The 26491-nt window shown below is 34.6% G+C and overlaps 1 protein-coding gene across 2 annotated transcripts in view; it reads left to right on the forward strand.

Moving 5' to 3' along the window:
- The first annotated feature begins 3858 nt into the window (after positions 1-3858).
- The window catches only part of LOC113050448 (E3 ubiquitin-protein ligase RAD18-like), a 38403-nt gene continuing 15770 nt past the window's right edge, over positions 3859-26491 (forward strand). The window contains exons 1-11 of one of the 2 annotated variants that reach the window (XM_026213411.1): positions 3859-4040; positions 4407-4485; positions 4592-4653; positions 5483-5553; positions 8394-8734; positions 9026-9125; positions 16159-16340; positions 17113-17183; positions 17407-17467; positions 25522-25641; positions 26001-26145. In XM_026213411.1, the coding sequence (XP_026069196.1) occupies positions 3990-4040; positions 4407-4485; positions 4592-4653; positions 5483-5553; positions 8394-8734; positions 9026-9125; positions 16159-16340; positions 17113-17183; positions 17407-17467; positions 25522-25641; positions 26001-26145 (1283 nt within the window). In that variant the 5' untranslated portion in view covers positions 3859-3989. The remainder of the gene's footprint in view (positions 4041-4406; positions 4486-4591; positions 4654-5482; positions 5554-8393; positions 8735-9025; positions 9126-16158; positions 16341-17112; positions 17184-17406; positions 17468-25521; positions 25642-26000; positions 26146-26491) is intronic. The other variant, XM_026213412.1, reaches the window with a different exon arrangement.

The raw sequence follows: 26491 nt of genomic DNA on the forward strand, positions 1-26491 counted from the left end.
TCCTGAAGCAAAATAATTAAAAAACTACTGGTTTATAGGATGGTGATAAAAGTGTTATGCATTCAATTGATCGGTATTATTGTGTCTCCACTGCATTATGTCACAAATTCAAAATAACTGTTCTGCTATGATGCTTTGTAATTTATCACCTGAGTTGTACTGCTAAGTAATGATTTAATTTATTTTTTATGACACCATATTGATAATACTTGATATGATTTGCATTAATGGAATTAAACCTATAAAATAATGCATTTAAGAGAGCAAAAAATATTTTTTTTGTATCTTGTATCCTTATTTGCCTTTAAGCAATTTTTAATTCTAGTAGACAACACTTTGGTGTAACAGAATATTTGGATGACTTTTTGATTGAAACCGAAGCTACAGCAGCACACAGTGAGGACAAGATTGCCATGTGACGGCTGTGTTTGGTAACTGAACGTCATCCAAACTCGATTGCTGCTTGGAGTGGAACAGCTCTGAATTGTTTAATATCACCTTGAGCCCAAGGCAATGAATGTCTGGTTGACAAAGAATCTGGTTACTTTCAGCGTTTCACACATTTCTGTGTGTGAGAGAGACCATTTTTTGTATGAAAATAATTGCTTTTGCAGGTAAAAACCTGCATTTGTTATGTAATGTCTTTCAAAACCGGAAAAAATATATGTGCCTATTTGTTTACGCCCATATGTCTCTGTCGATGTTCATGAGTTTTCTAGTTCATTTGCTGCTATTGCTGATCTGGAATCAAAAATAGTTCATAAACAAAACCCATTGTTACTCTGGTTTCTAAATCTTTTCAAGCAAGAAAAACAAATGAAAACTCCCACAGAAAAGGGAAATGAATGAGCAAAGAATTATCCTGCCTTCTAAATCCTTCCTTTTCTAAAAGCTGGTCTCTCACTTTAAAGAGATTGAGCACTGAAGATGTATTGGCTTATCCTCAGGTATTTAATCAGTCAGACTAATGAAATGAATTGAGCCAGAGAGAACTGATTGCCTGTGACATTTACAAGTGCCCTGAGAGCATGTTCATGTGTTTGTGAACTGACCTCCATAATTATTCTTCAACAATCAGAGGAAAAAAATAAATAAAACTAGGACTTTTCATCATCAGTGTGTTTCAAGGGTTCTGACATATATTGTCTTCACTTGAAAGGATAGTTTTCAGAAATGATAATTATGCCTTCGTTTACTGTAAACCTGTATAATTTTCTTTCTCCAAGGAAAACAAAAAAGATGTCAGGAAGTAGGCTCTTTTTAATATACTGAAAATGATTGGTAATCAGGGACTGTCAAGCTCTGAAAGGTATTGTAAAAGTGTTTTTCATTTTTGGCGAATTGTTTAAAACATACATTTAAAATGTGTTAAAACTGCACTCCTTTGATGTAAAGTCAATGTAAAGATTTGAACCAAAAGTGAAAGAAAATCCCTTTCAGTGATTTTGATTTTATTGTCATTATCAGACATTGTTATTATTGTTGTTATTATTATTACTATTCATTTATTACAATTGAGTGTTAATGGAATAGTTTAACCAAAAATGAAAATTTGCTGCAAATTTACGAACCCTTAGGCCTTTTAAGATGTAGATTATAATATATGTTTCTTCATGAGAACAGATTTGGAGAAATTTGCATCACTTTTTTTTTTGCATGATTGTAGCACAATTTTAAAAAAATTTGAACAATGTCCTTTACGACAACAACAACAACATAAGACAAAAACAATATAAATTGTTGTAGAGTACCATAAAAGAAAGTACTTCAGCATAAAAAACAGTAACTTTTCATACCTTTTATGGACCTTGACACTGTTATTTACTCGGCAGTCTATGGGACAGTCTCAAGCCTCCAGGTTTTCATCCAAAATATCTTAAATTGTGTTTCGAAGACGAACAGAGATGGGGGTAAGTGATTAATGACAACATTTTCACTTTAGGGTGGAGTATCCCTTTAAGGAAATGTAGTTAAAAGTCTCTACCTGCATTTACTGTAGCATTGCAGATGGACATTAATATCACCCCAGTCAAAAGCGTTAACATGTTCTATAAATATCAGCACTGCTAATGATTGTACCAATCATTATTTTGTTCAACATTGCAGTATTAGATACCAAGCTTGTGATGTGTGTATATATTTTATCTCCTGTAGTGAGCTTAAAACTGTAGTGAGAGAAAGACATTTATTTTTTTTCCAGTCAACTTTAAATGATAAAATAAAATCTTAAATTTTATACAACCGAATATTATTTATTTAAAAATATTTACCAAATTCATTGTTATTCAATGCTTTTACCAGATTAATATGTTAATATTTAATAAATCTCTTACTGTACCAAATTACACTTAATATTACTTTGAACTTCAATTTAGAAATATTTATAGCTGAATATATTTTTTTTTTTTTCGGGCCAATTATATAACATAGTATTTGCTTTTTGCAAACAGATTATCTTCAAGGTTTAGGATTTAGCTTAGCAAATTCCCCTTATTTCCATCAAATTTTCCAGTTTCTTAAAGCAACCCATAGGCACAGGCGTAATGCTGCCAAAGACATTCTTGACTGATGATAGAGGACATGTTACTTGGTCAACACAGTGCATTCAAGCCAAAGAGCATAAATTTAGTTTCATCATTTTCAAATGCTTCACATGGCTCTAGATCACTCCAGTAGTGACTTAATGCTGGAGTTTCTCGAAATGGGCTTTCTTTCGGCCACTTTCCCAAAGGGACCAAGCAAATGAAGTGTAGTGAAACGATTGTTGATGGACAGTTTTTGCCATTTCATCCTAGAAGTGTTTTGCTGGCCTTTGGTCACCACACTTACAATTGCCCTGCCTGTTTAGTTGTCCATTTTGGTGGGACGGCCTCACTGAAGGCTGGGTTGTGTTATAAATTTCCATTTTATTACATGGACTTCATCATGCTCCAAGAAAAGCATGGTGGTTTTTGAACAGTGTCCAACTTTATCTTAAAGTTCCACGGACAGCTCCCTGGTCTCAATGGCAGCACAACTCATCTGATCTAATGCTTTAATTGAGATCCCTCACAAAGACATTTTGCTAGGTATTTTCATGACAAATCTTGATATTGGTGTTTGTTGTGTAATTGAGCAATCAAATGTGTACCCTTACAGTTTTTATGGCATCGTTTTTAGATAGTTCTGTCATTTATTCTCAATAGACACCTCACCCACTGTTTATGCTAAAGGGCTGAATCTTAAGTAGAGCTGTATTACTTAAATTTTTAGGCAGTGATTGCCTGTTGTTGCTGATGATAAAATCTCTGTTTGTTTTTATTTGGAAAGTATTGGCAAGCATTTATACATTTCTCCACATCCTATTAATTTTTAATAATGCTGTGTGTTATTTATTTATTTATTTTTTTGTAAGATTATTTTATTAAATAAAAGCCATACATTTAATAGAAGCCAAAAATAAATAGATAAATCAAAATAAACACTACCACTAAAAGTACGGGGCAATGAACTGTATTCAAATGAAGAAATGTTCTGTATAGGTTTTTTTTTTTTTTTTTTTTTTTTTTTTTTACCTGTAAGTTACCTTTAATTTTGCACTTCATTGGATGGATAATAGATAATACCCTGGAAGAAAATTACCAGTAATTTTTTTCATTACAGTGTAATGTTTATTACATTTTTTCATCCTCATAGCAACAAGTTTAAATTAGGTAGTCAATAAAGTGCTACTACTTGCACTTCAAAAGAAAAAAACTTTTTTTTTTTTTTTATTCAGATAAATTAATAAATAAATAAATAAGAACTATAATTGAACAACTCATGGTTAAATTCCATGGTATTTTTTGTAAACGAGTCACGTTGTTGTTACGTGTTTCAACCGGAAGTGACGCTATTGTAGGAAGTGTTAGCCATGCGCGGGAGTTTATTGTTGTTTTCTGGAGCTAAAGTTAGAGTTGTATTAATTTTCCTATTTCATTTAAATAAATAACATCCCGGGGGTTTGCAGAATGGCTCAGTTAAACGAAGTGGACTTACCGCCGAACCTGTCATGTCTCAAAGTACGTTCTCTTTGCTCTTATTCAACTTTAAGTCTCGAGTTGAAACATGATTATCTGATACCATTGTGTTTTTTGCCACTCACGTGTAACGTTATAATATAGTTTGATAATCTCGTTTGCCAACGCAGAAATCAACGTTTTTGCAGTGTTACTTCAGTTGTTGTTTTATTGACATAACATAAAATCGATTCACGATTTCATTATGTTCTTTGTTTACATTCACAGCTGTCCTGATATTGATCAAAATGTACTGAATGGTTTTATACATCAATAAGCACGTATCACAGTGTTAGAGATATCCAGTTAGTCATCTGGATATTCCCAGATTCGGTGACATCAGATCTTGTTTATTTTTGTCTGTATCAGAGCATAGACACTCTCCTTCGTTGTCCTATCTGCTTTGATTTTCTCAACATCACCATGATGACCCAGTGTTCTCACAATTGTACGTATACATTTACAGTTCAGTTTATAACCATCTGACATGTATGATGTTTAATGTGCCATTCAGATGCAAAGTCATTGCTTCTTTTTTTGTGCTGTTCCAACAGTTTGTTCTCTGTGCATCCGGAAGTTTCTCTCCTATAAATTGTTGTGTCCTGTTTGTAACTTGGTAAGTAAATAATATTAACATGACTGTCAAAACTTCCTGTCAGATAATCAAGTAATCCTCCTATGGATGGGGATTTTACTTTGGATGTCAAGTTGATAGATCTCTCTCTTTTTTTCTCTCCCTCCCTCCACACACACACACACACACACACACACACATGTTCTATGATATGTGGAGTGAGCGAAATAAATCAGTTAAGTCAGTAATATTTTGAAATATGATGGCAAAGATGAATTTAACAGGCTTTTCTGTAGTCTTCAGTGTTGCATGATCCTTCAGAAATAAATTATTTTTATCAATGTGGAATCAGCTTTGGCTGCTTAATATTTTTAAGAAGAAAATATTCTTGTTATAATACAGTAAGCTTGCACAAATTGGTCAAACGTGACAGTAAAGATATTGATACAAAAATGTATTTCTAGTAAATACTATTTAATGAACTTTGGTCTCAACATTAATAATTGTTAATGCTAATTTTTAACCACCAAAAACAACTGAGTAACATATCAGCATATTAGAATAATTTATGAAAGATCATGTGACACTGAAGAATAGAGTAATGGCTTCTGAAAATTCAGCTTTGCAATCGCAGGATTAAATTACATTGCAAAATATATTCAAATTGAAAACAATTATATTAACTTGTAATAATATTTTACAAGCTTACTATTTTTACTCTATTTTTTATCAAATTAATGCAGCCTTGGGAAGCATAATTATTAACTTTTGGCTGCTTTATATAAACATTGCTGCTATTGCAGTTTAATAAATTTTTTTAGCATATCATTCTAATATGTTTCCATTAAATTTTGTTTAACTCTCCTTGCAGCCATCAACAGAACAAGACCTGAGGAACAACAGATTATTAGATGACTTAGTTCAGAGCTTTCAAGCAGCAAGGTAAAGTTTTTATCCATTTAAAATATGAGCATTTATTTCATGTTTTTATAAGGATGCTGATTTTTTTTTTGACTTCATTGGACCTATACAGTATGAATTCTGCAGACTTTTTTGTATATTGCAATGTTTTTTGGGGGCGGTTGGCTTATTTGGAATTCTGCAAAAGGGTTTTAAACATGGTAAAATGTGTTAAACTCACATATTTGTATTCTGTCACTTTGTGGATGAATTGTGATTAATTTTTGCAAAACTCTAAAGAGCTTTCTGAGAAGTTCTGTGTCTGCAAATTAGTGTGGGTCTGAATAACAGTCTTATAGAAAGTCAATGGGGGTTAATTAATGGGTAGGGATAAGATTCAACAAGAAAAAGTAATTAATTCAAATTTAATGCAAAAAAACTGGTGAAGTTTGCTAGTTTTGTAATGCCTGCCATGAAATTCTGGATTTTCTTTAACCCCAGTATTCGGGGGCTATATCTTTGGCACACTTTACCTGCTGCAGAAGCTGCTCGGCTGTGTTTCTCTTCAAACGGTCTTAAGTTCTCAGACTCTACACATACAGACATACAGTATTACAAAGTCTTCACCTTACCTAAAGTAGCTTATATTAAGTATTTTCCCAAGTGTGTACCCCAGATTGAATGTAAAATAGAGTACACACTACACAGTAGATTTTATTTGCGATACTGGTTTTTCATTTAGTCTCTTAGGTGCCATCGGTCTCCTCTGTTTTGTCTGAATGTGCCTAATATAGATGGTTGGTGGAGTTACAGATGGCCATCAGGATGAAGAGAGAGATGCCTTATGGGACAGTGTTTTAATATCCTGTTTTCTCCCAGTGATGATGTCAAAGGCATGTGTCATATTTTAGGACATTGGGGACAGTTATTAAGGCTTTTTATATAGATACAGCATTTATTTTTGTTTACATTTCTTTGGCTTTCTTGGATATAATAATTGTTTGTGATATTACGTTCATATGTTTATGTAGGGCTGGGCGGTATATCGTGTTTGTATGATATTTCGATATTTTCAGAATACTTACAATAATTTGCACAGCGATTAGAAGATTTACAATTGTCAGACAGGTTGCTCACGTGAAATCTACGTCATCAAGCTCAGTTTGAGTCTGCGCAGTACGCTCGACCCCCAGGAAGTGGGTGCTTCTAATCGACTTTCTCTGTCGAATCCAATGGGGTCGCTGTGTCCATTTATTTTACTGTCTATGCTCACAGGCCCAATGGTAGCGCCGCGGCTGAGATATATATATATATATATATATGCACGCACACACACACACGCACACACACACACACACACACACACACACACACACACACACACACACACACATATATATATATATATATAATATGTGCTTCATCAAATAGCTCGCCATCTGAGAGGGTTTTTAGGACCATAGTTTTATGCCACAGAGCTTCTCTTAAACCAGAGACCAGATTTTTGTGTATTATTTAAATGCAAACCTATTGAGATGTATATCGAATATAGTAAAAAAAAAAAACAATATAATGTCTTTTCCACCCTCCTCAGGATCCTTTAAAGGACATGCCTTTAAATTTCTTTTTTGTTGCTTTGACATTAAGACCTCTACATAAACCTCTTTGATATGTGCTTGTGATATTTAGAGTAGATTTCAATACGGTATAAACCGTGTGGTTTGCATTATTATTGCATCTGTTGTTTTCAGTAGATCTTTAAATATCGGTTAAATTTGGTTTCTCATTGGCTCATTTGTTGATAACTTTCTGCTGCTCAATAACCTTAGTTATGGTGCCATCCTGTAAGTAGAGCTTTCAGAATATGTGCAGTGGGTATAGAGAAGATTCATCCTTCTTCTAATTTATCACATTTTGTTGCTTTGCAGCCTGAAATGACGATGGACACATTTTTTATTTTGAGAGTTGTATTTAAAACTGACACCACCATTCAAATGATAACATAGACCCCAAATGGTCACAGCTGTTTTAATACAGATTGTGACACCTTGTTTCTTGTTCTATTTTCTAAAGTGTTTTGTTTTGTGTGCGTATATGAGGACTAACGGGCAGACAAAGAGAAATAAAAGGTTTCAATATGGAAAGTAGTGTTTGCACACCTCATTGACTTCACTTTATGGCTCTGTAATGGCCTCACAGCCACTCTATGCATTTGTTGGCTTTCCACATTTGCACTGGAATTGCGAAACCGACAGGTGCTTACCTGCATTCACTCTCTCTCTCTCTATCACTTCCTTTTATGTACTGCTTTCTCTTTATGCACTCCTTCTGCCCTTCTGTCCTCCCCTAAAATCATTTTTCACTATTTCGTCTCTCACTCTCCCTCAGTAGGGAAGCGGAGATATTCGAAGGCGTAAACGTTGTTAAGAGCAGCACAGTTTTGCTGTCAAAAACACTGCTGAAAAATTGTCACCCATAGTGGCTCAAACAACTTTTCGTTTTTTTTTTGTCCTCCTTGGCCCAGTTTGTTTTTCAAGAATATTTTTGTGTCTTTCATATTACATGTTGTATGTCCCTCACAAACACCACATGGCGCAAAAGTTTTGGAAGCCCCTTTTGTCCTTGCATGTCTGCTGGCTCACTCATTGATAATAATAAGTGTTTCTTGTGCACCAAATTAGCATATCAGAATGATTTCTGAAAGTACTTGTGACATTGAAGAGTGGAAGAAAGACTGCTGAAAATTAGCTTTGCCATCACAGAAATAAACGAATTTTTCAAGTATACTAAACCAGAAAACTTTTTTTTTTTTTTTACTAAATTTGTGATCAAATAAATGCAAATCAAATAAAAGACTATACATTTCTTTCTCATCTAACCAGGCAAACATTGTGTCACTCAAATTTGGAATCACCCCCTATTTCACCTGAAACCCCGGCTATTGTGATCAAAGGCAAAGCAGCAAAACAGAAGGCCCTCAAAAAGGAAGCAATCACCCTCAGTCATTTTTTCCAGAAGAAGACCCCTGTGACTCCCTCATCATGGACCCAAACAAGTCTTGAGGGTCACATGCCAGTCAAACTGGAACGTGTTGAGGTGTGTATTCAACAGCTAGACAACATCAAGCAAGAAAATGCGGAAGATACAAGGGGAATGGTGAAAGACGAAAAGATGGATGTAACCGCTTTCCCTTCCACGTCACAAAATAAGCTGCAGGTTAAAGGTGATGTGCACAATGTGATATTTTGTTGCAGTTATATGTTAGAAATAAACATGTATATTAGCTAAATGTTAAAAGTAATGGATTTTTATATCAGTCTATTACACAGATTATCCTTTGATGCATTTTTAATGGGTTACCCTCTGATTTGTTTTCTTTACAAAAAGTTAGTTGTAATTTTCTTTTAGAGTGGGGAACCCCTTTTAAACACTTGTGCATGTTTTCTGGAGATTTTAATAGGAGGGGCTTAACCCTGGTTATAATAACAATTATTTTTAATAATGTGTGTTGCAGTGGAATGTCCTGTCTGTGGAGTAGGTGTGTCCGAACAGCACATTAATAAACATCTGGATATGTGCTTGAACAGAGACGATAAGAAGGAGGGATTGAGAAGGTATGGAGAATATTTGTCCCATAATGCAATATTACAAAATGAAGTTTGACAGTACAGATTGTCTTATCTGATTGTCTAAGGCAGTGGTTCCCAAACCTGTCCTGGCGTACCCCCAACACTGCACATTTTCTTTGTCTCCCTAATTAAACACATCTGATTCAACTCATCAGCTCATTATCACATGGGTTAATGAGCTGATGAGTTGAATCAGATGTGTTTAATTAGGGAGACAAAGAAAATGTGCAGTGTTGGGGGTACGCCAGGACAGGTTTGGGAACCACTGGTCTAAGGAAACGCTGCCTGTTAGTTGACCTGCTGTTATAAAAAATTGGACCCTTTTAGTTTTTAACAAGTTATTACTTGAAGTTGCTTAAATGCAGAAGTTCAATAAAAATAAGTTAATACAGAATAACTGACATTTCAGACACAATATATATATATATACACGTGTGTGTGTGTGTGTATATATATATATATATATATATATATATATATATATATATATATATATATATATATATATATATATATATCTAGATCTAAGACAAGGCAAGTTTATTTATATAGGACATTTCATACACAATGGTAATTCAAAGTGATTTATGATTTAAAAATGTATTTAGGTTTAAAATGAATTGAAAACAGTTAAGAATAGTAAATGATTATACATAAAATAGTGCAATCAGTTCCAACATTGCATAGTGCTCATTCAGTAAATGCACAGCTAAACAGATAAGTTTTGAGTCTTGTGCATTTATGTATTTAAATGTGACTCATGTTTTAGCACATCTGATCTCTTCTGAAAGTCTTCTGGACTCGATCCTAATGATCTGAGTGGTCTGTTAGGTTTATATTCAGTGAACAAATCTGCTATGTATTTAGGTGATTTATAAACAAATAAAAGTACTTTTAAAATCAATTCTAAATGTAACTGGAAGCCAGTGTAAGGACCTGAGGACTGGTGTGATATGCTCAGATTTTCTGGTTCTAGTCAGATTTCTGGCAGCAGCGTTCTGGATGAGCTGCAGTGGTCTAATGTTCTTTTTGGGAAGGTCGGTGAGGAGCCCATTACAATAGTCCACCCTGCTGGTGATAAAGGCATGAACTAGTTTCTCCAAGTCTTGGCTGGAAACAAAACATCTAATTCTTGCAATGTTTTTTAGATGATAGTATGCTGATTTAGTTACTGCTTTGACATGACTACTGAAACTAAGGTCTGTCTCCAGAATCACACCAAGATTCCTGACTTGATTTTTAGTTGTTTGACCCCTAGAGTCAAGGTATCCATTCACCTTGAGAACTTCATCTTTGTTTCCAAATGCAATGACTTCGGTTTTTTCCTTGTTTAACTGAAGAAAGTTCTGGCACATCCAACTGTTAATTTCATCAATGCATTGACACATGTAGTCAATAGCCGCATTTCCACTGTCGGGCCAGTGTGAGCCAGGCGGGGCGAGCGGGGCTCATAGCCTCGAGCCAGTAGCACCGAGGCCAGAATAGCGCAGGGTTTCCACAGTGGAGCCTGAAGCACCGCTGCAAATCACTAAAACACGCCCTTTACACGCCTCTCAGAACAACGTCATGAAACCTTAAAATTTCACCAACAAAGAGAAGTTATCAGAAAACTAAGAAATAAGTCACTGGAACATGCGCAATCACAAAACAAACATGATAAAAGCGGCAGTTTGTTTACATGCTTTATATATTCAAATTCAAAAGCATCGATGTTTTAACTATAGAATAAGTGATACATTGATCATATTGATTTAATTTATCAGGCCTTTAAATTAATCACACATAAATACACTTATTTCTATTTTATTTATTTATTTATTTATTTTTAATGCTCATGAAAATAGCATGCTTATTCAGTCGAGTCTGTTTCTGTTTATTTGTAGTCACAGTAGCCCTCACATTTAGAATTAATTATAATATCTCTATTTTTATCATAGCTCCCGAACAAAAAACATTATTATATTTTTTATGATAGGTGAGCTAAACTCTCGAGACGAGGCTTGTGACAGATAATATAAGTTACTTAATAAATACACAATTGTGATAGAGAATAAGAAACACGTCTGATTTCTTCAAGTGGTCATATTTTACCATGTTTACTATGGTAATGTTAATGCCCAGCGTGCATCTTTTTCATCACTTATAAATATATCTGCCTTGTATGGTGATTATAATCCACATTGGATCAAGTTATTTCAAACATGTGTAGCTGTTATCTTTCTGAAATGATCCGCAGCGCAGACTCTCTATTTTTATAAAAGCTCCCGAACAAAAATCATTATTATGCAATGTGGAGCTAAACTCCTGAAACGAGACGACAGATAAAATGTTACTTAATAAATACACAATTGTGATAGAGAATATGAAGCTGACATCTGATTTATCCAAGCGGTCATATTTACCATGTTTACTATGGTAACGTTAATGTTTAGCGTGCATAGTCTTTTACATCGCTTATAAATTCTGCCTTGTTTAGTGATTATAATCCACATCGGATCAAATTATTTCAAACACTTGCTGCTAAAACTTATTTTTAAACATCTTTAATGCTGGTGTTACAGCTGTTATCTTTCTCAAATGATCCGGTAAATCTGGGTATTAGCATAGCTGTGATAGGCAATTTTGTTCTTTCATGTTATTTGACTTAGTGGTAGCATATACAGGCTAAACAAGAGCAGTGCAAGAATTGAGCCTTGTGGGTCTCCGCATTTCATGGACGTCCACTTAGACTTATGCTCTCCTAGACTCACATAATAAGCTCTCCCTTCTAAGTATGACCTAAACCATTTTATTACCATGCCAGAAAGCCCGACCCAGTTTTACAGTCTCTCTAGTAGTATATTAAGATCAACAGTGTCAAAAGCAGCACTGAGATCTATTAGTATCAGCACTGATATTTTGCCAGAATCAGAATTTAAGCAAATATAATTTATTATCTTACGGAGCGTTGTCTCTGTACTGTGATGCGGTCGGAAACCAGATTGAAAATTAACCAGGTATCCATTTGAGTTTAAGTATTTGTTCAGCTGATTAAAAACTACTTTTCAATAATCTTGCCTATAAAAGGAAGATTTGATATTGGTCTATAATTGCTCAAAATGGTGTTATCAAGATTGCTCTTTTTCAGAACCGGGATCAAATGTTCAGTTTTTAACATATGCAGACAAGGGGAGTGATGCAAACGACAAACCATTTCAAATATCTTGAAACATCATTTGTCCAATCAAATAAATGGAGCAGAACGAATTGCTGTATTATATAATTTAATTCACTTAAGATTGCAGATTGTGTGCTCAGATGTCTGACAATCTCCGCTTTCTAGATTGTTTATTTTTCTACCTAATCAGGGACCCTTTAAAACCACGTATCTTTTTTATTCTTGCATGTGTCTGAGTTAGTTGGATGGAGTGTAATAAATACATTGATTTCTGCTGAAACAACTTTTCTCGAACGGATTTAAACTTGAACTCTTCTGTGGTGAATAATTATGGGCACTTGAAAATTAGCTGAAGAGTACTTGTGGTTAAAGAATGGATTAGATCCTTATTAAAAAACTTTACCTATAAATTATAGCTTATCTTCATCCATCTTCTTTTTTTTTACCCTAGGGAAATTCTGAAGGGCCGACATTTTGGTTTGTGTCTGATTGACAGAAAGGGTGATTTCATTTACTGGACACCTTGAGGGTAACATGATTAATGAGGGCATGCATCAGCATTCCTGTGGCCTTAAGCCTATCCTGACATACTACTGCTACAGAGATGAAAATTTCACCTTTAACATTTTTTTATTTTATTTTTTTTTAATAGTGTTGGGTCTGATACTTATACCTTATATGTAATATTAGATGTTAATAATAATTTACCCTCAAATCAAACCTTTATCACTTTTTCTGTGGAACACAAAAGAAGAGATTTTGAAGAACATTAGGTGGCGAACTACATTGGACGAAAAAAAACACTAAGACTTTTTCTTTTGAAATCCACAGAAAAAGGAAGTTTTACAGGTTTGGAATTATGATTTTCATTTTTTGATAAACTGCCTCTTATCACCAAAGCTATTTAAGGCTATTGAAGGCTGTTGTATCCAGTATACTTGAAAACTAAGAAATAATGCTGCATTGGTCATATTCAGATTCATGAGTAATGCTATCTTATAAATCAGTGTATCAAGAAAGGAAGTGTAAAAGTATACAATAGCAATTTGATAAAAAGAATATTACACATCATGCCGATAAAACTGTTGTTTTTAGGCCATTTTCTTGCCTGTTTCATAAGCATGCCACTTCTTTTTTTAATTGTTTTTGTGATATATTTCATGAAGAAAATCAGGGAAAGATGCAATTATTTATGATGTGATCCCCTAAAGATCACACAAGTAAATGGCAATACGGCCAACAATCAGGATCATGCCATGAAGGGACCAAGAAACCAGTGACAGTGTCAGTGTCTAGGAGAATGCTTTTTCTGAGAAAGGCTGGCATTAAATCATGTAAAAGCCATAGGACAAAACCTGAACCATTTTGGTAGTAATTCTTTTTGGCCTTTACAAGAGTTAAAGTTCTTTGGCCTGAAACCAAAGTGCTGTGGTTGGCGAAAAATACTACTCAGTATCAGGTAACACCTACTCTGCCACGGTGGCATTTTGTTTTGGAGGATTTCTTTTTCAGATGGTGGAACTGGAAAGTTTGTTGGCATCAAGGTCAAAATGGTTTAAGCCAGAGATATGAGTTACTTTCCACCACAACAGTTGCCCAAACTACACAGTAAAACTATGAAGTTATGACTTCATATATAGTTAGCATGATACTGCACCATTGTATTGAATAATGGGCAAAAATGCACAGTTAGGCTATTGTACTATATTAATTGGTAGAAGAATTGATAGTGAATATTATTGAACATACATTATGTAACTTTTGGCCCTCTATTAAAAATGAAAACCGCATGCATCTTGTTTTGGTTGTACTCTACTTCAGCTCTTTGCGCATTAATCCGAGAATGTGGTTTGTTGTACACATTGAAATGTACGATGTACATACTGAATTCTAAAAAAATTATGTCATCTGAGAGGGTAACTCAATAATTCAGTAACTCAAAACATTATTGGAAATATTCATCTTTTTTAATGAAAGACTTTACATACAATTGGATGTGGCTGAAGTGCAACCAAAACACAGGCTCAAGAGATAACTAGTTTAGATGGAAAGGGTTGCAGTTTGACTCTTTGGACAGCTAAAGTTGGCAACCTTTTAGCTTTATAATTTACACGGCCCATGCTTGAAGAAATTACAATAACTAATGCTATATGTCACCCTGGACCACAAAACCAGTCCGAAGTCCGAAGTCCCCCCCCCAAAAAAAAATAAAATAAACATTGTAGGGGTCAAAATTATAGATTTTTCTTTTATGGATTTTTTTTTTGCACCCTCAGATTCCAAATTTTCAATAGTTGTATCTCCGCCAAATATCATCCTATCATTTACATTACATTACATTTAGCTGACGCTTTTATCCAAAGCGACTTACAATTGCTATATATGTCAGAGGTCACACGCCTCTGGAGCAACTAGGGGTTAAGTGTCTTGCTCAGGGACACATTGGTGCCTCACAGTGGATTCGAACCCGGGTCTCTCACACCAAAGGCATGCGTCTTATCCACTGTGCCAACAAACCATACATCAATTGAAAGCTTATTTGAAATCCTAATTCAGCTTAATGTTTATGATAAATCCCAATTTTGAAGAGACATTAAGGGGTAAGTTCACCCAAAAATAAAAATTATGTCATTAAAAACTCACCCTCATGTCTTTCAAACCCATAAGACCTCTGTTCATCTTCGGAACACAGTTTAAGATATATTTTAGATTTAGTCCGAGAGTTTTCTGACCCTCCATTGAAAATGTATGTATGGTATACTTTCCATGTCCAGAAAGGTAATAAAAACATCATCAAAGTACTGTATTTTTCGGACTTTAAGTTGCACCCAAGTATAAGTCGTATCAGTCCAAAAATACGTCATAACGAGGAAAAAAACATATAAAAGTCGCACTGGACTATAAATCGCATTTATTTAGAACCAAGAATGAAGAGAAAACATTACCGTCTACAGCCGCGAGAGGGTGCTCTATGTTTTGTTGTGTTTTATATGTAATGTTTTATCTTGGTTCATTTCTCTTGGTTCATGTCAAATTAATTTTGATAAATAAGTCACACCTGACTATAAGTCACAGGACCAGCCAAACTATGAAAAAAAGTGCGATTTATAGTCCGGAAAATACGGTAATCCATGTGACATCAGAGGGTCAGTTAGAATTTGTTGAAGCATCGAAAATACATTTTTGTCCAAAAAATAAATAAATTACGACTTTATTCAGCATTGTCTTCAGTGTTTTCTGGTGCGCAGAATAACAAAGATAACATATCAGCAGCGTTGTACGTTAACTGCCTCACTACAGTGTTGTGAACACACTCACAACAGACCTGGAAGAGAAGACAATGCTGAATAAAGTCATAATGTTTGTTATTTTTGGACCAAAATGTATTTCCAATGCTTCAACAAATTCTAATTGACCCTCTGATGTCACATGGACTATTTTGATGATGTTTTTATTACCTTTCTGGACATGTCTAAAATATCTTAAAATGTGTCCCGAAGATAAACGGAGGTCTTACGGGTTTGGAACGACATGAGGGTGAGTCATTAATGACAAAATTTACATTTTTGGGTGAACTAACCCTTTAAGTGTCACATATAGTAAACTCACACTGCTGAGGGCTGCATGGTAGGTAGCTACTTTTCTCTTTTTATTGATATGACGTGGAAACTTATTGTGAAATAAATCCAAATCTAAAATTGCTGCTAAAATACTTTATACAAAGGCTGAATAATTTCAGGAATTGTTTTTGTAAATTTGTTTTGAATGACAATTTACTTTTTTCTGTATTGTATTAATTGTATTTAAAAAATATATATATTTTTAGTGACTCTGTCACTTGCTTATGTGTTTGTGTTTTAGTGGTGGAAGGCGAAAGGCGATGCCCAAGCTCTTGTACACTTTGATTTCTGTTCCAAAGCTCAAGAAGATGCTTAAAGAATGCCACTTGTCCGCTCAAGGCAGCAGAGAACAGCTAGTGCGACGCCACCAAGAATTCACCCAGATTTATAATGCACAGTGTGATGCACTCAAGCCCAAATCAGGTATAAAGTCAGAGATCAATAACTGAATGAACAAATGAATAAATATTTGCTGTTTGAGGTTTCATGTAAACGTGTGTTTCTAACATGATGATGAATGACATAAATTAGCCTGTGTTTTGGCCCAGCCTGTATTGCTGGTGAAAGAGTTTAACTGAACACTGTTTCGCTCTTTCCAGTGATTGTAGGTGGTGGAATGTAAATTATGTGCTGGAGTTAGTTACCCTGTGGGGGACCCTGGCAAAAAAATAAAAAAATGACAGGGCTGGTGAAAAAATACAGTACTTTCATCCCTCAAGTTTTGTTTGAGTTTCTGCTTCCCTTCTCACTGACCCTTTCAGAGCTGAATGTATCTCGCTTCATTGAGGTGTCAAAGGTTTGCCGGGAAACCTTCTATTTTTCTTTCATTCACCTGGCGTTACCATGGTTTCTGTTTAAGAGCTGGGCTTGAGTGTGGATTGTTTTTTTTAAATTTTTTTTTTATCTCACTACCTGTGGGGTTCTGATTTGTCATATACAATGGCAGATAGAATTGATAAATTATAGAACTCAAACTGACTTATATGCCACAAGATTGTGTAAAACCTAACGGTCATGTTATACAGAATGATATGAGAATGATCATCCTTTTGTGTACTTAAATAGATTCAAGAAAACGAAATAGGTACTGTAGGTATTGGGGTGGGATTTGTATGTATTTGTATATATTTACATGTTGTTATCTTCAAAAAAGGTAGTTGTATTTTATAGTTAATGATTTTGCTTTTTCTAACAGCTGGAGAAATTGCCAAAGAAGTTGAAGACAACGAGAGGCTGAAGAATCAATTGGCGAATAAACGAAAACCTGTATGTGCTACTATGGATTCTTATTTCTTTAATAAAAAGATATATATATATGTATATAAATGTGTATATAACATCATATAGATTTCTATATGTATGTATCTGTTGTATTTTATTTTTATTTATGAAATAAATTGTTGTGATGGTTGAGCTTTTAAAAGTGTATTTATGTGGAAGCAACTCCAGCATTTAGATTCATACTGTTTTCATGTTTTGTGTCTGACAGTTAATCGTCACTACGAAGAATCAGAATGCTGAAGAAATTGAGGAGTTACACTCAAAGTACCGTGAGTCCTGGTTTTATAAAACTGATACTGAATAAAGAATCGCTCTTGTCAGTTTAAAGCAGTGATCCTCAAATATGGCTCGCAAGAACCACTTTCCTGCAGAGTTTAGCTCTAACCCTAATCAAACACACCTGAGTTTGCTAATCAATGTCTTCAGGATCATTAGAAAATCACGAGTAGGTTTGTTTGATTAGAGTTGGAGCTAAACTCTGCAGGAAAGTGAATCTCACAATCCAGATTTGAGGATCACTGGTTTAGACAACCTTCTACGGACACCTAGGCAATTGAATTGCCATTGGCTAGTAAATTTCTTAATTTACTCTCAGACTTGTATTTGTTTGTAGATTTTTTTTTTTTAAAATATCTGTAAAAGTACACTCTTAACATCAGTCAGTAAAGCATTATAATATGATAATCAAGTATTATTTAACCTCTTAACTGTCACTCACATGTTTGAACATAGACTTGAAAGTGCATGATCCAAATTTGTTAATTTATGACTGAAAATATTTTGATCTACCATTTTCACGGGAATGCAATGTTTGATTTTAAAATGGGTTTCAAAGGATGAATTTTGAGATTTTAACTTTTCAAGTGATGTATAATTTCTGATGATTTCTAAAGTGTGATAGAGAAAAAGGCAACAAAGAAGACTTTTTTTGACAAAGGTCAGAACTCCTGTTATGATGTAGGTTTTTGAGGTGCACTCTTGCCATACATGAATCTATTACTTTTCCTACATAATTATTAACAAAAAAGATTGGTAAAATAGCTATTTAGTAGGGATGCACGATCATGATTTTTCACGGCCGATTTTTAACCAGCAAACAAGAAAAAAGGAAGGTGTGCATAAACAAGATGTTTATTTGGTATTTAATAGGCCAAACTGGCTTTTGGCTATTGAAAACAATAACCGTAACCATCTGAAATTAACAGTACTTACTGTAAAGTAAGTAGCCTACATTCAATACGAACATAGATGTTACAGACATCAGCATTTAGCTTTTGTATTTGAATTGGGTTGAAACTAGAACTGGCCTTAAATGAAAAGATTAACTGTAACCATGTGAAATTAAAGTTCTACAATGCATAGTTCTACAATCCAAACAACACAATCAACACACATTCAATAAGTTGTTTCTTAATCAGCATTCAGTATTTGTTTTAGTTTTTAATTTGGTTTTTAAAAAAAAAAAGGTCTTTACCAGTGAGACTAAATAAAAGTATGCTATATAAATAGATTATTCCAAAATGTTAAAATCAAATAATGTTGGTGCGAATAAAACAAAGATGCAAAGTGTTTCATTCATCCAATAAAAAAAAAAAATAGGGTAATGATTCACATCTATATTTTTTTACTTGAGCCAATGAAAAATAAATAACTTATTGTCTCATATAAATGTGAATCATTACCCTAAAAAAATTTAATTGGTTGAATGAAACACTTTTTAATTGTGCTACAGCAGGTGATTTTAAAATCAAATTCAGTCGATATAATTTTAAGGTACAATAAAAATAATCATCCTATACAGAACTGACGTTTACCTCTGGCTTTTCAAACGTGCATGCAAGTTCTACTTTACAAAAAAAAAAAAAAACTCTTTAACTTCGTCACAGTTTAGTCCATTTCGTTTCTCATCCAACATGTGAGAAGTTGATCTGAACATCTCTTCACGGTTTGCAGTGCTGATCGGCTACCCGTATCCTGCACACAGATTTCGAAATACTTCCACACAAATGACATAGCGACATAGCGAGAGAAAGCGACGGTTTGTCATGCGCCTTCACACTAGAGTTTACGGTACGTCAACTGCCAGGTGCCCTGCGCATCCATTGCGATGAACTAAAAATTATCACAGATCCCTTGATTGGGAATGAACCTGAAGCACTCAGTCAGAGTTTTCGCTTGTGAAAATATATCTGTGCTAAACATCTACTTAGCATCCAACTCGCACACTGGCGAGTAAAATCTGAGAATTTATTAGCCATTGGCTTATATTAGACATCATTTAGTTGCCCAGAGAAAAGATTTAGTTGCATATGCGAGTGATTTACTCTTAATGTAGTGGGTTGTTAGGGGAAGTGCTGTCCTTGCACTGATGTTTGAGTGATGTCACAACAGGCTCTTTATATCACTTAATGTGGACAGTGTGCAGTAAGTCTTTGAGATGAGAAAGCAGTCTGTCTTAGACATAGTCCAGTTCTGAGTCTCAGACTCTTACTTATTTTTTTTTATTCTGGCTTCAGTGTGATGGGCCTATCCAGTCATTCTGGTCTGGAAAATAAATGGCAAATTTGTATTTCTTATTTAAGCAATGGTTATATTGTCCTTTTCATTCTTTAAATTATCTAAAAAGTCAGAATTGAAAGAAAATCCAGCTATTAGTGTCTCATAAAATCATCTGGAATATTTATCTACTAATCAGTCTTTTTAAAACAGGGCTATTCAATTAGTTTAACTTGAGGGCCAGACTATTGAATTTTAAGGGGGCCTGGTAGGGACGATCATCCCAATGTCTTTTTTTTTTTTTTTTTGGAAAATAAAAATATACCAACAATAACATCTTTGAAAGGTTAACATTAGTGCTATCAATCGATTAAAAAAAATAACTAATCAATTACACATTTTTAATGTAATTTATTGTGATTATTTACATATGCATATATTTATGTTATCATAATCGCACATTGAACCTCTAAATTTATGAAGAAATAACAAAGATGGTATATTTTAAATAAGGTTTAATGGCATCTTTTTTACTAAGTAGCCTACTGTTAATGAATGCCAGTATCATTGGTACCAGTTATATTACTTGATATCTCTATTAAATTCTATCTCTATTTTCCCTCAATTTTAGCCAATAATTATAGCCTTTCAACCTTACAATATAATTAAAACCCATTATTTTTAACACTTAATAGGCTCTGAAAACTTAAAACAGTCTTCAAATAAACTATAAATTGTATATGTATAAACTACAAAATGAATATCAATTAACCTTTATTCAAACTAAAAGTTTGAATAAATAAAAAATAAAAATTACAAAAGTTAATTAGCTTATGAGCAGTGGAGCAGTGGAGGGATTTCTCCTTTTTCTTTTGTTCTTTGATTTACATCAATGACAGACTTCATCAGGTTTCACTTTAAAAGCAGCGCTATCACTTTAAAACCTGATGCGGATCTGACGCACACATTCGCTTTTCTCCCAACATTTTAAAGTCATTTAGGAATCATTTAAGACCGTATTTACTCAACATAACTGAGGCAGCTCAGCAGCGTATGTTGAAAAAATCGAACGCGCAGCCTTTCAAACTCCAGTCAACTTTGTCCAGTATCTGCTATTTCTTGCTAGAAGACATGACTAATAGCACGCTAATTATACTCGTTTAAAGTTGTGGATATCTCATAATCCCCTCACATGACTGCTTGTCGGGCGAGTGTCTTCCTTTTCTTTTTCGGCTGTGAAACAACAGCCCAGGCCAGTGTTGTCACCTTGTGGACAAACTAATTGCAGCAAAAACAATACGAGGCGTGTGTGCGACTCTTCCCCCGGGCCGGATGAAGATGATTGGTGGGCCGCCAATTGAATAGCCCTGCTTTAAAATATGTACCATGTTAGTTTCTGTTATATGTTGTTGTAACTAGTTTTTAGTGAAAAAAAAAAACAAAACAAAACAAAAAATATATATATGTTTTTTTAAAATTACATTAAAGAAGTGGTGTAGCTATGCTAAAGGGAGTTGCTGGGCAAAAATGGCTTTAGGATTGAAGGTACAGCTTTGATCGTAATCATAAAACAAAAAACAAATCCATGTATCATCTGTAATTTTCGTTTCCACCTCATATATCAGATCTTGTTCAGGTGTGGTTTGGACTCTATGCAGAACTGTGGTGCAGAGATTTCTAAACTGAATACAGATTTTGCTAGGTCTTGAGTGGAGCTGCATGCTTTCACTTTGAAATTTCTTTCCTGGCCATTTCGATATTTCTCAGCCAAAATGTTTTCCAGAAACCTTTGCCTTTTGTGACTCCAAGTTCACTAAGCAGCTAAGTGTGTGTGTGTGTGTGTGTGTGTGTGTGTGTGTGTGTGTGTGTGTGTGAGGTAGTGAGGGAGTGAGAGAGAAATGGAGAAAGATCCCTCGAGGGGTTGGAGGGGAAGGTGGTGATCAATACGACAATACCAACAGGGTCTCAAGATCGATCCTACCTCATCAAATGTTCCATTCTGCCTTAGTGACCTGGCTCAGAACGCTTGGACCAAAAAAATCAGACAATGGGCTCCAAGCTTTAAAAATACTGTGCCCTGTTTGATGTACTGCCCAAAGGGCTTTAAGGGAATCAGCTGATGACACAAATGAACATGGTTGTAAGTCAGTTTGTGTTTTGTGGTGTTTTATTGGAATAAAATTAAAATAATTTTAATTTGTGTTGGTGGAGGAGATTATTATTGTTGAAAACATCTTATTTCTCACACAAAGCGATCATATGACTTCAGAAGACTTATAGTCTTATGGACCAGTATGTGACATTGTTATGGTATTTTTGTCTTTTTTTTTAAGCTTGAAAGCCTCAGTGAGATGGGAATAATAATGGAGAAGCAACCAGTACAATTCTACTTTTGTGTTCCACAGACATGGGAGTGAGAAATGATAACAGAGCTGTTATTTTTGATTGAACTGCTCCTTTAACATAAACCTAAAAAACTGAAGATGAAGATGTTCCCCAAGTAAGCTGAATGTCCTTTAATTGTTTCTGATTGTGGATGTTTATCCTTACAGGTCCAAACGTTATGCCCTGTTAACTTCAACACTTAAGGTTTTGTTCCTTGTGCTCAAACCATGTTTCTATTTGACATGAACAGGTTACAGCTGCTAGTCCTAGTGGCGTCTCTGCTATAATAAAACTCACTTATCCTAACAACCTCCTCCCAGAGGCCAACATTAGAAACAAAGCCATTTAAGGTGGATTGGTGTCATTTTTACCAAGTGAGAAAACATGGCCCATATTTGTCATATAAAATTGATCTAGCAGCAAAAGATGAAAGCCAATGTGTGATAAGAGCAGCCAGACTGTGATGTCGGAGACAGGATGTTGAAATATTGATGTGCAGCACGGAGGAGATCTATAAATAGCAGCATGCCGAGATAAACTCTTGATTAATCATCAAAAGGGCTTGATGATTCACCAGCTTCATGGAGTGTCCGATGAATGGGGAAATGACACGGGTCCATCCTAAATAATGAAACAAAAGTCTCACTTTTAGGCCATAGTGCAATTCTATAAACAGAATATCATTTAAAAATATTTAAAGTATGTATTTCCTATATTTAATGTATTTTTACATTTACATGTATACATTTGGCAGACACTTTTATCCAAAGCGACTTACAATGATGCATTCAGGCTATACATTTTGGTGTTTCCCTGGGAATTTTAATTTTGAGAGTGTGTATATATATATATAGCGTTTTACCTTTAATTTACCAATTTAAACCCAGCCATCTCTGTCTGTCAAAAATGAAAAATGAAAATGAACAGAGCATTAAACTGTTTTCTTGTACATGCGTGTATAATTTTGGCACGTATGTGTTGCGTGTAAATGATTATTTTGTTGGATGATTTTGTTTCGGAGTCTTAGATTAGATTGTACACTATAATATTGTTTATAGTTGTGTGTTCTGCAAGTCATTAAATCTGTAGTCCGTCTTTTTTTTTTTTTTTTTTGTTATGTGTTTGTATATATACACAAGGATGCAAAGCTCAAAAGCCTGTTGGGTAACTGGCCATTATCAGATTTGGTCCTGCTTTTGTCTTCAGTAAATAACTCTGAAGCCTCAGATTTCTATCCCAAGATTCCTGAGCATGACGCAATATAACTTGAGAAAGAAACTGTATATTTAGACACTGAAGTCTTGTAACACTTCACCACCGACTTCTTAGTAATGTTTTCAAGATTCCTGTAATGTTCTTTTTGTTCTGTCACATGTTCATATTTTAATGTAGACTGTCGCCATATAGGAACACCTGTTAAATACAAAATCTGCAAGAAAAAAAATACAAATTATATTTTAGTTTGTTGCATCCCCAGAGATATAAAATAGCAGGAGAAAGCCATGTGTTAAAGTGAATTGACTTTACTTCTCTACATTTAAACCATCCAAAGTGCACACACAGCAGTGAACACACATCTGGAGCAGTGGGCAGCCGTTTATGCTGCGCTGCTTGGGGAGCAGTTGGGGGTTTGGTGCCTTGGTCAGGGGCATCTCAGTCGGGGTATTGCCGGCCCGAGACTCAAAGCCACGTCCTTAGGGTTACGAGTTAAACTCCCTTACCAATAGACCACAACTTCCCCCAGCATTAGCATTCCCAATCATCCTCTGTGTTCATCTAGTTTAAAGCATTGTAGCATTATGAGAGTTAGCTGTGTTAGCTATCCGTAAACCACTACTCCAGGGCTTTTTAGTTATTATCCTAGCAGCTTCACAGCTTCTTTTGCTTATAGCAAGAACAAATAAATTCAAGAACTTGTATCATGTTTGATACATTTATAATTGTATTGGCTCTGGAAGAAAGGTCTGATTTCATTGTTTACCAAGTGTCTTCAGCATCAGAATGACTTGTGCAAGACGCAGATCACATACAGCTGGTGGGTGGGTGGCATGGCTTGGGCTAACTTAAAACCGTTTTTATCGATACTGCAGTTTTGATGGATAGATACTTGTATCAGTTCCACAAAAGAAATTGCATTGCACACGTGAAACAGAAGGTAATCAACACTGCATGGTACAGCATACTGTGCATGTGCACCTAATATAATGAAAATAAAGGATATTCAAACAATTTAAAACATGCTTTTAAAAATGACAAAATTAAAAGACGACAAATTGCAAAAATGGAATTGATTTTGTCTTGTTAAATTTTTTTAAGCATTCTAGTTCATAAATTATTCACGTGAGGATTTTTTCTTTACAAATTTTTAGTATAAATTTAGATAAATTTAGTATTATTTAGATATCAGGCTAACTTGCCATAAAGGTAATGACTAATGCACACCATGTACATTTCTAATGTTTTTTTGTGAGAAACAACAGTGTGGTTGAGTTAAGATAACACTATATGAGTAATGTTGCTAAGTGTGCCATTTTATTGGCAAAAAATTTGGCCTTAAGAATAACAGGACCCTGCTGGAACAATTTGCTCTATGTTGAAAATATGAAAGATGAATGTTGTGTGAAAATTGTTATGTTTTCTTGTTAGCATTACTTCCATTTAATTATTGGTGTACCTGCTTACTAGGCTAAAAACGAAGATTTGATAGGATTTTACACATGCAAACAGACACCGATGAATGACAGGTTCTAAGGACATTTAAAAGCAGTGTGTAAGTGATGGTGAGCTGTGCTGGATATCTCTGTATTTTTTCTCCTGCAGTTCTTCGTCACTTCAGTTGACGGCTGATGTAATTTTAAAAGCAGGCCGTATGACCTTTCATCTGCTTTTGTTGTTTTTCACCACTACATGGCCTGCCTTGTAATGCCAGTGCTTTCAGAGTCATTCTTATTTTCCATTGCAGGATTCATTCTCGGTTTAAAGAGAAAGCTAAGATTGAAATATAATCATTTGCGGTACAAGATACATTCAGATTTTTCTTTTATGGCTTTTTTTTTTTTACTTTATTAATGTATTTTGACATTATGTAATCACTTATTGTCCAGGCATGACTATTGTATAATGTTGGTTTTGGCATTTTTTTAAAGGTTAAAAAGTCATAATGAAGAAAGTTAGCATGAAATCATAATTGACCATATTTACTTAACAATGCACGTTCCTAATTCATTAGTGCACATTATTGCAAAATGGTGGGAATTAATTAATCTTTCATCAAAATTGAATAATATGCTCCACCTCCTGAAACTTTCCTGGAGGCATTCAGGTCTTGTATAGAATGCCCATTTTTCAAGCTTCAGTATTTACTTCTTAATTTCTTTATATAAAGTAAGTTGAAATTAGTACTAAGCACTTTATTTTTCTGCCTTTTGATTCCTTTACTTAGGGAAGCAGCACAGTAGCGAATTTTCCCGTTTGATTGCCCAGGTCAGAGGTCGTCTGGAGACTTCCAAGAGAACACCGAGCAAACAAGAAGAGAAGTCTACAGAGGAAACAGACTCCAAAGGTCCTATTGTGCACTTAAAGACGTTACATATTTCTTTATATGTCTTTGTTTGAACATTGGTTAATATTGACTGATTGACAATTTAACTGAGAGTCAGCAATTAACTATTTAGAAAATCTGACATTTGTTAAATGTAGGCAGGTTGTATAGGTCACTTTAGCTTGATTTGTAGTTAACTGCTTAATAAAATTGCATATAATCACAAATTTGAATAACTGATATTTAATTAGGTCGTAGAATGTCCTGTAATCTCCAAGAGTCTTCATGATAAATTACAATTATGTTGACACTATGCTGAAAATGTTTGCTTCTGCAGAAGATGGCACAGTCTTAATTTTTTCTTCCTCTGTCTTTTAAAGTAACAGGTGCACCAAGCAGCATTCAGAGCTCTCGCCAGCCTCTTGTTTCTACAATGCTGAAAGTAAAGAGTGAAGAGATGGAGGGGGTAATTGAGCTACCATCAAGATCATCTAGCCCTACAATCAGTGAAGTGTCAGACCGCAGGTACTTCTTTTAGAAAGCAAACCATTTCTACCCCTGTACTTGGAATAATTTTAGGTGGTCAATACTTGAAGAGAGAGTTCCCCCAAACTGAAAATTCAGTTACTCCCCCTCATATTATTACAAACCAGTATGACATTCTTTCTCCTGCAGAACACAAAAGAAGATATTTTGAAGGATACCTAAATAGTTTTAGTGACAATTGACATTTGTATGGGCACAAAATAACATTTAGTCACTTCTCACAATGCATTTGTTATGTGTATTGTTTCATGTTTTAAAATTACATGATGGTCAGTAAATTATGAAATAATTTTCATTTTGGGTGAACTATACCTTCCATAAGGGA

Source organism: Carassius auratus, chromosome 31, assembly GCF_003368295.1.
Source record: "Carassius auratus strain Wakin chromosome 31, ASM336829v1, whole genome shotgun sequence".
Lineage (NCBI taxonomy): Eukaryota > Metazoa > Chordata > Actinopteri > Cypriniformes > Cyprinidae > Carassius > Carassius auratus.